Here is a 13,493-nt window from a genome sequence, read left to right on the forward strand (position 1 = left end):
GAAGGCTCTGGGGAGACCTTAGAGCCCCTTCCAGTCCCTCAAGGGGCTCCAGGAAAGCTGAGGAGAGACTCTTGATCAGGGAGGGGAGCCATAGGACGAGGGGGAAGGGTTTTAAACTGAAAGAGGGGAGATTGAGATGACGTCTCGGGAAGAAATTCTTTGCTGTGAGGGTGGTGAGACCCTGGCCCAGGTTGCCCAGAGAAGCTGTGGCTGCCCCATGCCTGGAGGGGTTCAAGGCCAGGTTGGATGGGGCTTTGTGCAACCTGGTGTGGTGGGAGGTGTTCCTTCCCATGGCAGGGGGTGGGACTGGATGGTCTTTAAGGTCCCTATCAATCCAAACCATTCTATGGTTTAGACAAGCTTTGCATTGCCTTATCTTAATCCAGAGACTCTTACCCATGTAAACAGCAGGGAAACGAGCCTCTGGTCCTAAGGACTGTTTCTAGGAAGGGCTCGTCTTGCTGATTTGTAGGTGATTTATAATTCATGCCTCTAGTCCGAATGGCCATCCGAGGTGGTAGGGCCAGTGGAAAGAGGTGTGTCTGGAGCAGGGCTTATCTCCCTTGCAGCATTTTGGGGTGGGTGGAATCACCTTTGGCAGTGTCCATCTGTCTGTTGGCTCCAGAATGAGCTGGGACCTGGCTCCTGGGTCACCAAAGAGTTTCTCCTGGCAGACTTCACCTTGGCTGCGGCTGCTGGGACGATTCTCCAGTCCCTCGTTCTCAAGAGGCAGGTATGAATTTTGGGCTCTTATCTTTTTGAGGTGAGGAGTGGCTTTTTAGGTTATGAGCGTATTCTGCCTGTTCTAGATGAAACTTGAAAACATCTGCTCTGATTAAACCTCCTCTTTGTGTGAAACCGTTACTTGCTTTCACTTCTGAGACTGAACCACTGGGCAAACCCTTGTACACAGTCTTTTGTTCAAAAGACATCAACTAAACCCAAAACTTCGTTAATTTACAGACTTCCAATCTAGCCACTTAGTGGTCAAAGCCTTGTTGGCAAGGGCTGACTGAGTCTGCTCTCTCTATGCTGCAAAAGGGACGAGCAAACCCTTACCTGTGTGTACCTGTTTGTTACGCGGTGCTCTCTCATTTTTAATGTGTTTTTCTCTTATTTCTTCCAATATCTTTCATATTTTGACTTCTACAGGAAGCTGGAGTGCTTGAGTCTGGCAAATGGGTTTGTGGGGAGCAGTTCAGACTCTGTGGAGCTTATTTATGAATGGGATCTACAAAATCCCTCCCAGGGCAGGCAGGTTCCTCCTTCCTTCTTAACTCTGGTGACAGTGAGTCAAGGGGAGTCCTACACCTGCATCAAGAATGGCTTGAAGATATCAATGTTCATGCTGTATGTGCCCTCCAAACACCCAGCCACAGACTTTAAATCCATGCAGGAGGAGGAAAGGCTTTACTGTCTTGAGCTGATACAGGCTTTAAGAGCCTGCACATACTCTGTGTGCTCACACAGAGCTCAGTGGATGGTGTTAAATAGTGCCCATGCAAATGCTATGGTGAAAATTCATATAAAGCATCCACGTTTCTGCACTGAAGAGAGCAGAGGCTCTTTCTGTCTTCCCTTGCTCCTGGCAATCTCATGGCTATGACTTCACGGCTGGATGAAGGCTTTTCTCTTGAGCATCCTTCTGCAGAGCGGAGCATTGCCAGCCTCGGGCTCTCCATCGCTGCCCGTCACCACTTTGAAACGCTACCGTGTGTGTGGGAGACGCAACCTGGGAGCGGTGGCCCCAGCAAGGATGCGAGACAGGTTCACCATCCACTTTTTGTTAATAAATATAAATCTCTCATCCTGATAATGCTCTGCCATCTGTCAGAACTATGTGTTGAACTCTGGGAAGCGGACAGGGAGGCAGACCATTCATGTCTGTCTGCCCCCGGAGTTATTAATGGCTGCTTCTCCGGTTCCTTATCTTGTTTTTGGGGGGAAGGTAACATCCGGTTTTCCTCATGCAGTGTTTTTCTTTCTTTTTCATCGCTTAGTTTATTCTCTAATTGCCAAAGGCATTTAAGGATTAATTTAAATTCCAGTCTATTTGAGGTACTCCCTAACTTGTTGCTATTTCTTTTCTTGTGCCTTTTCCCTTCCTCAAACCCACAGGCACGAAGAGACTAATAAAGCGGCTTCTTTATACCGTTTATAACGCGAGTAAACGCTAGCCATTACTTCAGAGGTTACCTATCACAGCAACACTCTCTTTGTGCTAAACACCAGAGGTGGAAGACTTCTTTAAAGAAAATAAATACGATGAAATCTTATTTATTGAGTGGGGGCTGAACCTGCCCCCTCTAGAATGTGCTGCTGTGTTGGAAGACAGGAGTTGGGCTTCTCCAAGGACCACTCGAGACCCCAGCTTTTCTCCTGGTGTGCTCTCCTCGTCTCACTTAGCTCTTTCTCCTCTCCAGGAAAGAAAAATCATCAGCTGCACTTAATCTTAACATATGCTCCTTTTTTAATTTGTTACGCTTGGATGAGAACTGGAGCAGCAAAGGAGACGCGGTGCGTACCGACGTTCAGCGCGGGGAGGCAGATAAACCCGGGGCCTTTCAGGGAGTCGCTGAAGAGCGGAGGGAGGAAGGGTTTCAGGTGTATTCAAAGCTCTGGGGCTTTCTAGTCTCTTGCACACCTGGGCTCCTTAAATGGGGCAGGCCAATATATAGGGCAGGCAGCATAAACTGCTGTGTGCCTACAGCTGTTCCCCCCTGCCAGCAGCTTCGCTGCATCTGAAATCTGTAACTCCCATCACTGGGAAATCTGGTCCTTGGGCTCCATCGACTTTTGGGGAAGATGAAATTCTTGCACCGAGCCAAGACTGAAACAGCATCTCTGTGATTGGGTTTTATTTTCCTCCGAGGGAATAGTCTTCCCATGTGAATCTCCAGTGTGTTCAAGGCCAGGAAGGCAGCTCTCCCACCCGGATGGGGGGCCACCTCACCCCTGCCTCTTTCCCTTCTTAACCTTTGCAGGTCCTGGGTGCAAAGTTGTGATGTTTGGTGGCTTGATGGCAGAAGTGTTACTCCATAAACACGTTCAATCTCTGTCCTGCAGGCACCACTTGAAAAGTAGCATTTGTAAGCGTTTCCCAGTCCAGGTAGGGTTTGGAAGGAGGTGTTTTTGATGGGAAAACAACCCAATTATTTCCAGTTTAGGCAGATGTCCTGCTCTGACACTTGGAGTATTCAGTCATTGACAGGAATTATTCTTCTTAGAGCATCATAGAATCATGGAATGGTTAGAGTTGGAAGGGACCTTAAAGATCATTGAGTTCCAACCCCCCTGCCATGGGCAGGGACACCTCCCACTAGAGCAGGTTGCTCAAAGCCCCATCCAGCCTGGCCTTAAAACACTTCCAGGGATGGGGCATCCACAGCTTCTCTGGGCAACCTGTTCCAGTGCTTCACCACCCTCACAGCAAAGAATTTCCTCCGAATATCTAATCTAAATCTCCCCTCTTCCAATTTAAAACCATTACCCCTTGTCCTGTCACTACATCTCCTGACAAAGAGTCCCTCTCCGGCTCTCCTGGAGGCTCCCTTCAGATACTGGAAGGCTGCTAGGAGGTCTCCCCAGAGCCTTCTCTTCTCCAGGCTGAACAACGCCAGCTCTCTCAGCCTGTCTTCATAGGGGAGGTGCTCCATCCCTCTGATCATCTTCGTGGCCCTCCGCTGGACCCGTTCCAACAGGTCCATGTCCTTCCTGTGTTGAGGTCTCCAAAGCTGGACACAGTATTCCAGGTGGGGTCTCACGAGCGCAGAGTAGAGGGGTAGAATCGCCTCCCGTGACCTGCTGGCCACACTTGCAGGTCACATCTTGATGCAGCCCATCCGATAATCTGTTGCAGCATTAGACTCTCTAGCATGATTTCAGCTGATTGATACGGTGGAGTGAGTTGTAAGCATTTTGAGGAGCATCTCGGCATCCTCTCTCTGCATCTGGAGGCAGCACCGAGATGTTGACATTGGTGAACCAGTAAATATTTCCCAACAGCGAAATGCAGAAGAGCGAGCCCAGGAAGGCGGCGTTTCTCCAGGGACCATCTCACTGGCTCATTTTTACCCTGGGTCGACTCAAGGCTGACTCAAGTCCTCATTCGCAGGCTGGTTTGCTCACATGATTCTCATTAAACCGATGTGTTTAGGCTAAAAATGAAGAGGTTTAGAAAGATGGTTTTTATCTGTGTTTATAGATGCCCCGGGTCATCAGGAAGCTTTTACATTTAACAATCTTCTTTGCTTCTTGTCTGTGGGGGCGAGATGGAAAAGAAGGTGTTGGCTTCTCGCAGGCTTTGGTTTGGGTGTCTCATGCAGTAGCTGGTTTTATTTGGGGGTTATAAATTCAATGTGACTTTTTTTGTTCCCCTCCCCCTGTAAGTTAAACAAATTAGTTCTGCTTTCTCAATGTGCCCTAGGAGGAAAGAAGAAGAACCTTAAGGATTGGTTTCATGCTCTTGTTTCTGTCCAGGGCACGACAGTACCAGGTTGGCCATTTATACCTGGGGAGGAGGGTTTCATAGGGAGGGGGTGACAAAGCTGGAAGGAGGTGGGGGGTGGCAATGTGTTGGTATTGGGGGGGGTGCAGCAGCAGGGAGCGATGCATGACCCACATCCCTATCCGTGGATGATATACGTGAGAACCGCGACCTGTTTGCATGAGCTCAGGGTTTTGCCATGATTCCCGTGTTCGGAGCAAACAGGTTTTCATGCCCTGATGGCCATCGGGCAGCTGGCACCGGGTGGTGGGTGGGCACAATTAGTGCTGTTTGGATTGAAAAATGTGGGTTATTTAGCAACATTTTCCTTCCCTGCCTGGGCTGAGCGAGCTCAAGACTTTTTGTGCTTAGAAACGCCCTTAACTTCATGCACAAACCCTGCTCTTTGACTGTTTTGCTGCATTTATTTCAAGTGGGAGGAACGGCAGGGGTTTGTCTCCTGCCAATAAACTCACCTGCTGGAACAGGTACCCATGTGCATGAGTGATGCCCTGTTCTTACATCAATGTATTGTTATTCATCTGAAAGCCATATTCATGCGTGGACATGACAGGGAGAGTCAGCACATCAGTATTAAATCATAAGGAAGTTGGACCAAATGTATGTGAATAGTAGTTCACAATATTATATTATGGTTATAATAAGTTAAAATTAATAGTGCGTGTCCCTGCTTTGTTCATGAAAGCAAAGCCTAGAATTTTTAAATTTTTTTGAAAGCAGGTTTAAATAAATAAAACCAAAACTTTCTGCCGTGGAAATATCATGGACACAGGTTTTATAGTGAGTCCAGCCTTGGTTGTGCTAGCTGCGCTGAAATGGCAGGAAAACATGGGTTTTCAGCATGTATTCATCTCTACTGCCTCTTCCGCAGATTGTCCTGCAAATAGCAAAAAAAAAAAAAAGTGCTAGGAATTACGAACTTCATGTGTTTTCATGTGTTACCTGGCTGGTGTTAATGATGCCTGGCCATAAGGACAATAAATGAGCCAGCTTGTGCCTGGTGCTGGGAGGCAGAGCTGGTGCCGGGGGCTCGTGGAGCAGACTCCGGGCAAGCAGCTCCAAGATGCCAGTTCCCCTCTTCTCTGCTCTGGAAAGCAGCATCTTTGTTGTCAGGAGTTGTGAAGCAGCAGGTTTTGTGGTTGTATTTCAGTGCAGAGCTTTGCCATCTCTTCGGTGCTGCCCTGCGTTACGGGAACACAGTGTTCAATTGCTTTGCCAGACCTTGAGAGCTGAATTTCTTGCAGCTGATAGATGTTTGTAAAAACTGTGGATTACAAATTAGATTGTAATCTAATTTGTTTAGATTACAGCATGTGCTTTAACACCTTTCTTCTGTGGCCTAAGGATGAGTGATCAGGAGTGATCCCTCAGGACTGATTAGGGGTCCGTACTGGGACCAGTACTGACATGGACAGTGGGATGGAGTGCACTCTTAGCAAGTTTGTGGATGACACCAAGCTGTGTGGAGCAGTCGACATGCTGGAGGGACAGGATGCCATCCAGAGGGACCTGGACAGGCTTGAGGGGTGGCCTGTGCCAACCTCATGAGGTTCAACCAGGCCAAGTGCAAGGCCCTGCACATGGTTTGGGGCAACTTCTGGTATCAGCACAGTCTGGGGGGTGAAGGGATGGAGAAGCGGCCCTGAGGAGAAGGACTTGGGGGTGTTGGTGGATGGACATTACCCAGCAGTGTGCACTGGCAGCCCAGAAAGCCCCCCATATCCTGGGCTGCACCCCCAGCAGCGTGGCCAGCAGGGTGAGGGGGGGGATTCTGCCCCTCTGCTCTGCTCGGGGGAGACCCCCCTGCAGTGCTGCCTCCAGCTCTGAGGCCACCAACATCAGAAGGACATGGACCTGTTGGAGCAGGGCCAGAGGAGGCCACGGAGATGCTCTGAGGGCTGGAGCCCCTCTGCTGTGAGGACAGGCTGAGAGAGTTGGGGAGGGTTCAGCCTGGAGAAGAGAAGGCTCTGGGGAGACCTTAGAGCCCCTTCCAGTCCCTCAAGGGGCTCCAGGAAAGCTGAGGAGAGACTCTTGATCAGGGAGGGGAGCCATAGGACGAGGGGGAAGGGTTTTAAACTGAAAGAGGGGAGATTGAGATGACGTCTCGGGAAGAAATTCTTTGCTGTGAGGGTGGTGAGACCCTGGCCCAGGTTGCCCAGAGAAGCTGTGGCTGCCCCATGCCTGGAGGGGTTCAAGGCCAGGTTGGATGGGGCTTTGTGCAACCTGGTGTGGTGGGAGGTGTCTCTGCCCAGAGCAGGTAGGTGGAAATAGATGGTCTTTAAGGTTCCTTCCAATTCAAACCAGTCTATGATTGGTTGTAAAAATGAGCCAACATCAGATATTCCCATTCTCTCTCCTATGTGGAGTCTCTAGTGTCTAATACACTGCCAGCTCACACCACAGCTTCTGTTTCAGCCTCTGAGGGTCCCTCATGAGGACCCAGGCTCTGGTGGGATGTCCCAGCTCAGCCAAACGTTGCAGCTGTGCTCCTGGCTCCAGTTTGGCTGAAATCAGCCTCAAAAGGCATCCTCAGGGGAAAACAAGAGAAAAGGAGGAAATACGTGTTTATGCAAGCCTTGGGGGTCTTGGGGGATTTTTTTCCAGGGTTTGTTTTTGGTTTGTTTCTTGAAACCAGACAGCTCAGCAGACAAAGCCAAAGCATCTCCAGAAACGCAGCCCCCATGGGAACCACCACCACCCCAGGGGTGCTCCATGCTTGAGGCTCTGGAACCCGGCTGGCTGCTAGCCCGAGATGATGCGAAATGAGGTGAATCGCCCGTCTGAGAACATGCTGACCGGTCCCTACTGCTCAAGCCGCTGCTCACCTCATTCTAACTAACTAATTCTAGTTAGAACTAGAACTGGTAGAACATTCTAATTCACTAACGAGTTGTGATCGCGCTCCAGCACATCCCCATGCAGGAACACCAATGGGTTCCCCGTGCGCCCATCTGTACCCCGGCTCGGGGGGAGGGAGGTGCAAGCAAGTCAGGCTTCAAACCAGTGAATTTTCTCAGGTAGTTGTTGGCTTTTGGGGAGCAGAAAAATCTGCTGGAGCTTCAGGGTGGCAGCCAAGCGCACTGCTTTGGGCACGGGACTTGCACACAAGCGAGCATCGCCACTCGGCACGAGCGGGCACGGCTGAAAAACGACACGTTCACAGGAGCTCTGTGTCACCCGGCATCGTAGAAACAGCTGGGGTTGGAAGGGACCTTAAAGACCATCTAGTTCCAATCCGCTGCCCAGTAGCATGAACATGGGGTCTGTGCCAGGCTGTGTGTGTGCACGAGGCTGCGCTGGGCAGCGAGGAGACACACACACACACACACACCCCCCAGTGCAAGAGGAGGTGCAGGAATGTGTAATTTGTGAGGCTTTTTTTCTAAAAAGCAAACCTGCAAAACTGATCAGAGAGCTGTTTGCCGAAGTGGCTGCTTTGGAGCTTGTTTTTGCTGGTGGGGGGCAGGGCTGGGGGTGAAGCCTCAGCATCCTCCCCCTCGGTGCCACCCCACGCACATCAGTGAGGTGCGTGTGGGCGCATCTGGGGAGTGCTGAGGGGATCTTCGCAGGGGGGGGAAGCAAAGCAAAACAGGCAGAAAATACTTTGAGGAAACATCTTCAGGCGTGAGCTCTGGGAAGATGCAGTGGAGAGACTGAGTTGGTGAAGGTAGACATCTTGAACCTGCCTGGGACACCCGCTGCCCCCCTCCCCTCCTGGGTGCCTGCCCCCCAGCTGGGGCCGTACCCTGCCTCTTCCCTAGGGGCATGCGTGGGAGAGCCTTGCATAGCTCCCCCACCACCACCACCTCTCAACTTCACCCTTGAAATTTTGTGTTCCAGGTGGGGCAATGCTTGTCTGTGACTGTCACTAACCTTTACCGCCTTCTCTTCCTGCAGTTGCTGGTGAGAAGAGGGTGCCAGTGATGCCCGGATCGCCCGTGGAAGTGAAGATACAGTCCAGGTCCTCTCCTCCCAACATGCCACCGTTGCCCCCTGTGAACCCCGGTGGCCCCCGCCCAGTGTCCTTCACCCCGACTGCACGTAAGATCCCAGTAACATTGCTTTTCCCTGGGACCAGCTCCTGCCAGGAGGAGCTCGAGTTCTGGGCTGGAGCCCCTCTGCTGTAAGGACAGGCTGAGAGAGTTGGGGGGATTCAGCCTGGAGAAGAGAAGGCTCCAGGGAGACCCTAGAGCCCCTTCCAGTCCCTAAAGGGGCTCCAGGAGAGATGGGGAGGGACTCTTGATCAGGGAGGGGAGCCATAGGACGAGGGGGAATGGTTTTAAACTGAAAGAGGGGAGATTGAGATGACGTCTTGGGAAGAACTTCTTTTCTGTGAGGGTGGTGAGACCCTGGCCCAGGTTGCCCAGAGAAGCTGTGGCTGCCCCATCCCTGGAGGGGTTCAAGGCCAGGTTGGATGGGGCTTTGAGCAAGCTGGTCTGGTGGGAGGTGTCCCTGCCCAGGGCAGGGGGTGGGACTGGATGGTCTTTAAGGTCCCTTCCAACCCAAACCATTCTATGATTCTATGAAAGGCTACACTTGTAGAAGTCACTAGGGGTGTCTCAGCCGTCAGGCGGGGCTGCCTGAGCGTGGCAAGCATTAGCCACACTGCACGGCTGTCAGGGAGGGGGGACTGGGGCTTTCCTGCTGTTCTCCTACCTATGCAGGATGTATAACGGGGTCTGTAATCCCCCCCCAGCCCCGCTTTCTGCTCCTGCCTTGCCCCCAGTGCTGCCTCGAGTCCCTTTCCTCGCAGGTGCAGCCTTGATTTCCCCCATAAACTCCTTAAGAAACTGAAGTCTTTTATCAGTTCGCCTTCAAACAAGCTAAGAGCTTTCCACTGTATCTTTTGGAGGAGTTAATTCCCGCTCTGCAGTATCTCACTTTGCAGACAGAGTTTCTGCAGCTGAGATTAGGAAGTTTTTTTTCCTTTTTTTTTTTTTAATTTCCCAGCCTCAGAAATTCCTTGCTGTCCATCCAGCTTCTCTTTTCTCCATCTTCGCTTTAGAATCTTTGCTCTGAAGCCGCAGTAGATCCTGGCCCTGCCTGGCCGTAGCGCAGCCTCCCAGGGTGTTGCTCAGGGCTGACTCCACAGACGGGATGGACCTACAGCCTTTTCTTATGGCCTACAAAGACTCTTTTTTTTCTTCCTTAGCCAACATTTCAGCCATGTAATGTCTTTTAAAAAGCATTATTCCGGAGCAAAGCTGCTCTACTTTGTTGGGCATGGAGTTCTCTGGCCTCAGCACGTGGCAAGTATGTATTTTCCAGGCTCTCCTGACCCCTTTTCCCCCCCCCCGAGTTGAGCATCTCCCTGGCAGGTTGTGCATTGCGTTACTGTCCGTGAGGGTGTCTGGGATATCTCAGAGTTTGACGCTGGCAGTATGTTTCGGAGATTTCCAATCCAGCCTCTTTCAGGACACGCGCTGATGTATTGCATGATGCTGGCAATAGCACTAATCGCCGGGTTATCCCGCCAGACACGTTGTCCCCATCTTAATGCGCTGAGGGGTTTTTAATGGCTCTCCTTTTGCTCAGGCAGAAAAAGACCATTAGCAAAGTGACAGAAATTAATTTTTCCAATGAGGTTGTTTGGCACGCTGCTGAGGGCCAAGGAGCCTGAATCTCCCAATGGCAAATGGCTCAGTTGTCTCTTTTCAAGAGAGAACGAGAGATGCAACCTGTGGTGAAGTTAATTCTTGCTTTTTTTTTTTTTTTTTTTATTTCTCGCTGTGCCAAAAGCTCTTGGTCAGAGTGGGTGGGTGTGTGCCCTGCCTTTGTCAGGAGATGCAGTGACAGGACAAGGGGTAATGGTTTTAAATTGAAAGAGGGGAGATTTAGATTAGATATTAGGAGGAAATTCCTTACTGTGAGGGTGGTGAAGCACTGGAACAGGTTGCCCAGGGAAGTTGTGGATGCTCCATCCTTGGAAGTGTTTAAGGCCAGGCTGGATGGGGCTTTGAGCAACCTGCTCTAGTGGAAGGTGTCCCTGCCCATGGCAGGGGGGTTGGAACTCAATGATCTTTAAGGTCCCTTCCAACTCTAACCATTCTATGATTCTATAATGTGTAAAAGCCCATGGCGAGGAGGAGCATGCTGGAGGAAGGCCATGCCTGCCTGCAGATCGCTAACAAAAGGGCTGGAGAAACAGCAAAAGCCTTCGATGGTTGAGGAGCTCAGGCAGGGCGTAACAGAGCAGCCCTCGATGGTGACTTTCATCTTCCCAGGAATTTAGTATCCTCCTCTCCCCAAGCCAGTAATCCCACTGGTCTCGCTACACCACCTCACTTGCTCCATCACCGTCTTCTCACCTGGAAATGGAGGTCCCAGCCTGGCTCCGTGGCCTATGGCGCTGCGCAGGATCAGATAACTGCCAGCCGCCCCGCGGTGACACCGTTGGCGGGGGTGGGGGGTCAGGTGGGGTGAGCCCGAAAACACAGCGAGCGGATATGGGGGCTGCATCTAACGGCAGCCCCGTGCCAGCCCCGCTTCCGTGGCATCACCCCAACCCAGCATCGTCCCCCGCTCTCATCTTCGGCAGCCTCTCCCCAGGGTCCCCTCCGGTCCCCAGGTGGGTCATGCAGCCCCTGCCTCTCCCCGGGGTATAAATAGAGCCCGTTGCTCTCTCTGGTCTTTCATTTAAAAGAATAAGAGGAAGCGAAATAGAGAAGGGGGTGAAGCGGCCGCCGGAGAGGGCAGAGAAGAGCTTCTGCTGTCTGAGAGGAGCTTCTCTCCGTGGCTTTCCCCCCTATTTATAACACTTTTATTGTGAAATAAATGCTCTTCATGAGCAAGGCCAGAAGCCTTGCCTTTCGCATAGCTCTGCGTTTGTTGGTGTTCCATGGTAGCTAACCCTGCGAGTACAGGGACTAGTGGGAGGTGTCCCTGCCCAGGGCAGGGGGCTGGAACTGGATGATCTTTAAGGTCCCTTCCAACCCAAACCATTCTACGATTCTATGACATCTCTGTCCTTTTGTTGCCTCGGGGAAGCTGGTGCGGACCAGCTTCCAGGTTCCATTGCTCCCTAACAAAAGGCATGAGCTGGCTTTGCCTTTGCACCTCCATCCTCTCAATCCAAGCCTTTGCTTTCGTCTCATCATCTCTCTGCCTACAAAAGGACACGTCTTTGTCATGCCCCAGAAGAGCCTGTCACCCCTGGTTAGCAGGAACCAACTTTGGTGGTCTCTCTGGCCTTATCTTTCCCTTGCAATCTCAACTGACTCGGGTTGATCTTCTCAGCTTCCCTCCTGTGCTCACCACGGCAGGTCCAGGTGCATGGAGCCTTTCCAGCCTCCGACCCCGGCGTGCCCCAGAGCGGTTTAACTGCTCGGGTACCTCCTGCCTTCTCCGAAAAACCCTCGCTGGGGCCGCGAGGATTTGGTGTGATCCTCGTGAAGCTGCAGGAGAAAATTCGGCGTCTTTTTTCACAAGTTGCTGCTCCATCCCGTCACGCACCATCCCCTGCCCCGTGTGCGAGTGGTGCCTCTGCCGGGTGGCTTCGGTGCTTCTCTTCTGAATGCCATCGTTTGGAATAGGTTTTATGGCTCATGGCCGCCTCTTCAGCTCTTACATCCATGAGGGATTCAGGGCCAGGCTCTTAAGGATAACCCAGTGGATCAGCTCAAGCTGTATTTACGATGATGTACTTTTCACCTCTCAAATTCCGGGTTTGTACCGAGTTGGGGCCCCCGGCTCACAGCTGCTCATCAGACGGGGCTGGAGATTGCACAATGGCGGCGCGGGGATGTCAACAATTTATTCTAATCCCTTGCCGAGTTCCCGAACTTCCAGCCCTTCAGTCTGGTTTGACGCGCTCACCCCTTATGGGAGGCAAAGCTGCAGATGGGACCAGGTTGGAAAAAACAACTGCGTTTGCGAAACTCGCTGTAAATCCCCGGGGAGGTTCGTCAGGCGGGCGCCATGGGGCAGGATTCTGTCGGCTCTCCTCGGGGCAAGGAGGAGGCACCTGAGCCCGCGATGTCTGCTCCCGGGACCCCGGCTGTAACGAGCACTGACAACTTAATGTAAATGACAGGGCTGGGATGGATCCTTGGATCGTCTGGGGTGATTTTCTGCCTGGCACAGACCAGGAAATGCTGCTCGGTAATTCTTGCCGAGGGCTGTGAACTCTGAGCTAAAGCACATTTAATTCCTGGGGCTGAGCGTACGGCACGACTCAATCTGCCGCAGCACCGGCTTCGTGCAGCCTGACCCGGTGTCCTCCTGGGCTGTCCCGAGTGCCAATGGAGGTGTCCCTGCTCCGCTGAGCCCAGGTTCTGCCCGGGTTTGATGGCCCTGGAAATGAAACTTGCTGAGCGGAGGAGAGAAATGCTGAGGAAGTCACCGGCTGTGGTGGAAATCACAGCTGAGCGATGCTGTAAGGAACACCTTGGCTGGCTGGGTGGTTCTCATGTGCTGGGGGCTGCGGAGCATCCTGGTAGCGCAGGGGAAGGTCGAGGAGAAGACACACGTGTGGCCCTGACCAGCTCTATGGCTGGGTGTCCCCGGCACTGCCCATAGCCCCGTTTCTGGCTCTTGCCCTGTTTTCTGTCAATGTCTATACATTCTGATCAATGCCTATAAATAATTCGAGGGTGGGTGTCAGGAGGATGGGGCCAGTCTTTTTTCAGTGGTGCCCAGTGACAGGACAAGAGGAAATGGGCACAAACTCGAACATAGGAAGTTCCATCTAAACATGAGGAGGAACTTCTTTCCTGTGAGGGTGGCAGAGCCCTGGAACAGGCTGCCCAGAGAGGTGGTGGAGTCTCCATCTCTGGAGACCTTCCAAACCCACCTGGACAGATTCCTGTGCATCCTGCTCTGGGTGACCCTGCTCTGGCAGGGGGCTTGGACTGGATGATCTCCAGAGGTCCCTTCCAGTCCCCTAGCATTCATTCTGTGATTCTAGCAGGGAATAACCAGCAGCTGCAGGCTCTTGGGTGGAAGATGGATCCTCTTAACCACCAGACCGCAGGGATGTGCCCATCCA

General features: G+C 52.1%; 1 protein-coding gene across 2 annotated transcripts in view; it reads left to right on the top strand.

Moving 5' to 3' along the window:
• The window catches only part of CBFA2T2 (CBFA2/RUNX1 partner transcriptional co-repressor 2), a 54,420-nt gene that overhangs the window by 26,629 nt on the left and 14,298 nt on the right, over positions 1–13,493 (top strand). The window contains exon 2 of one of the 2 annotated variants that reach the window (XM_074156839.1): positions 8,405–8,548. In XM_074156839.1, coding sequence (XP_074012940.1) covers positions 8,431–8,548 — 118 coding nt within the window. In that variant the 5' untranslated portion in view covers positions 8,405–8,430. Of the gene's footprint in view, positions 1–8,404; positions 8,549–13,493 lie in introns of those variants that run through there. The other variant, XM_074156840.1, reaches the window with a different exon arrangement.

Source organism: Numenius arquata, chromosome 12 (genome assembly GCF_964106895.1).
Source record: "Numenius arquata chromosome 12, bNumArq3.hap1.1, whole genome shotgun sequence".
NCBI classification, from domain to species: Eukaryota; Metazoa; Chordata; class Aves; order Charadriiformes; family Scolopacidae; genus Numenius; species Numenius arquata.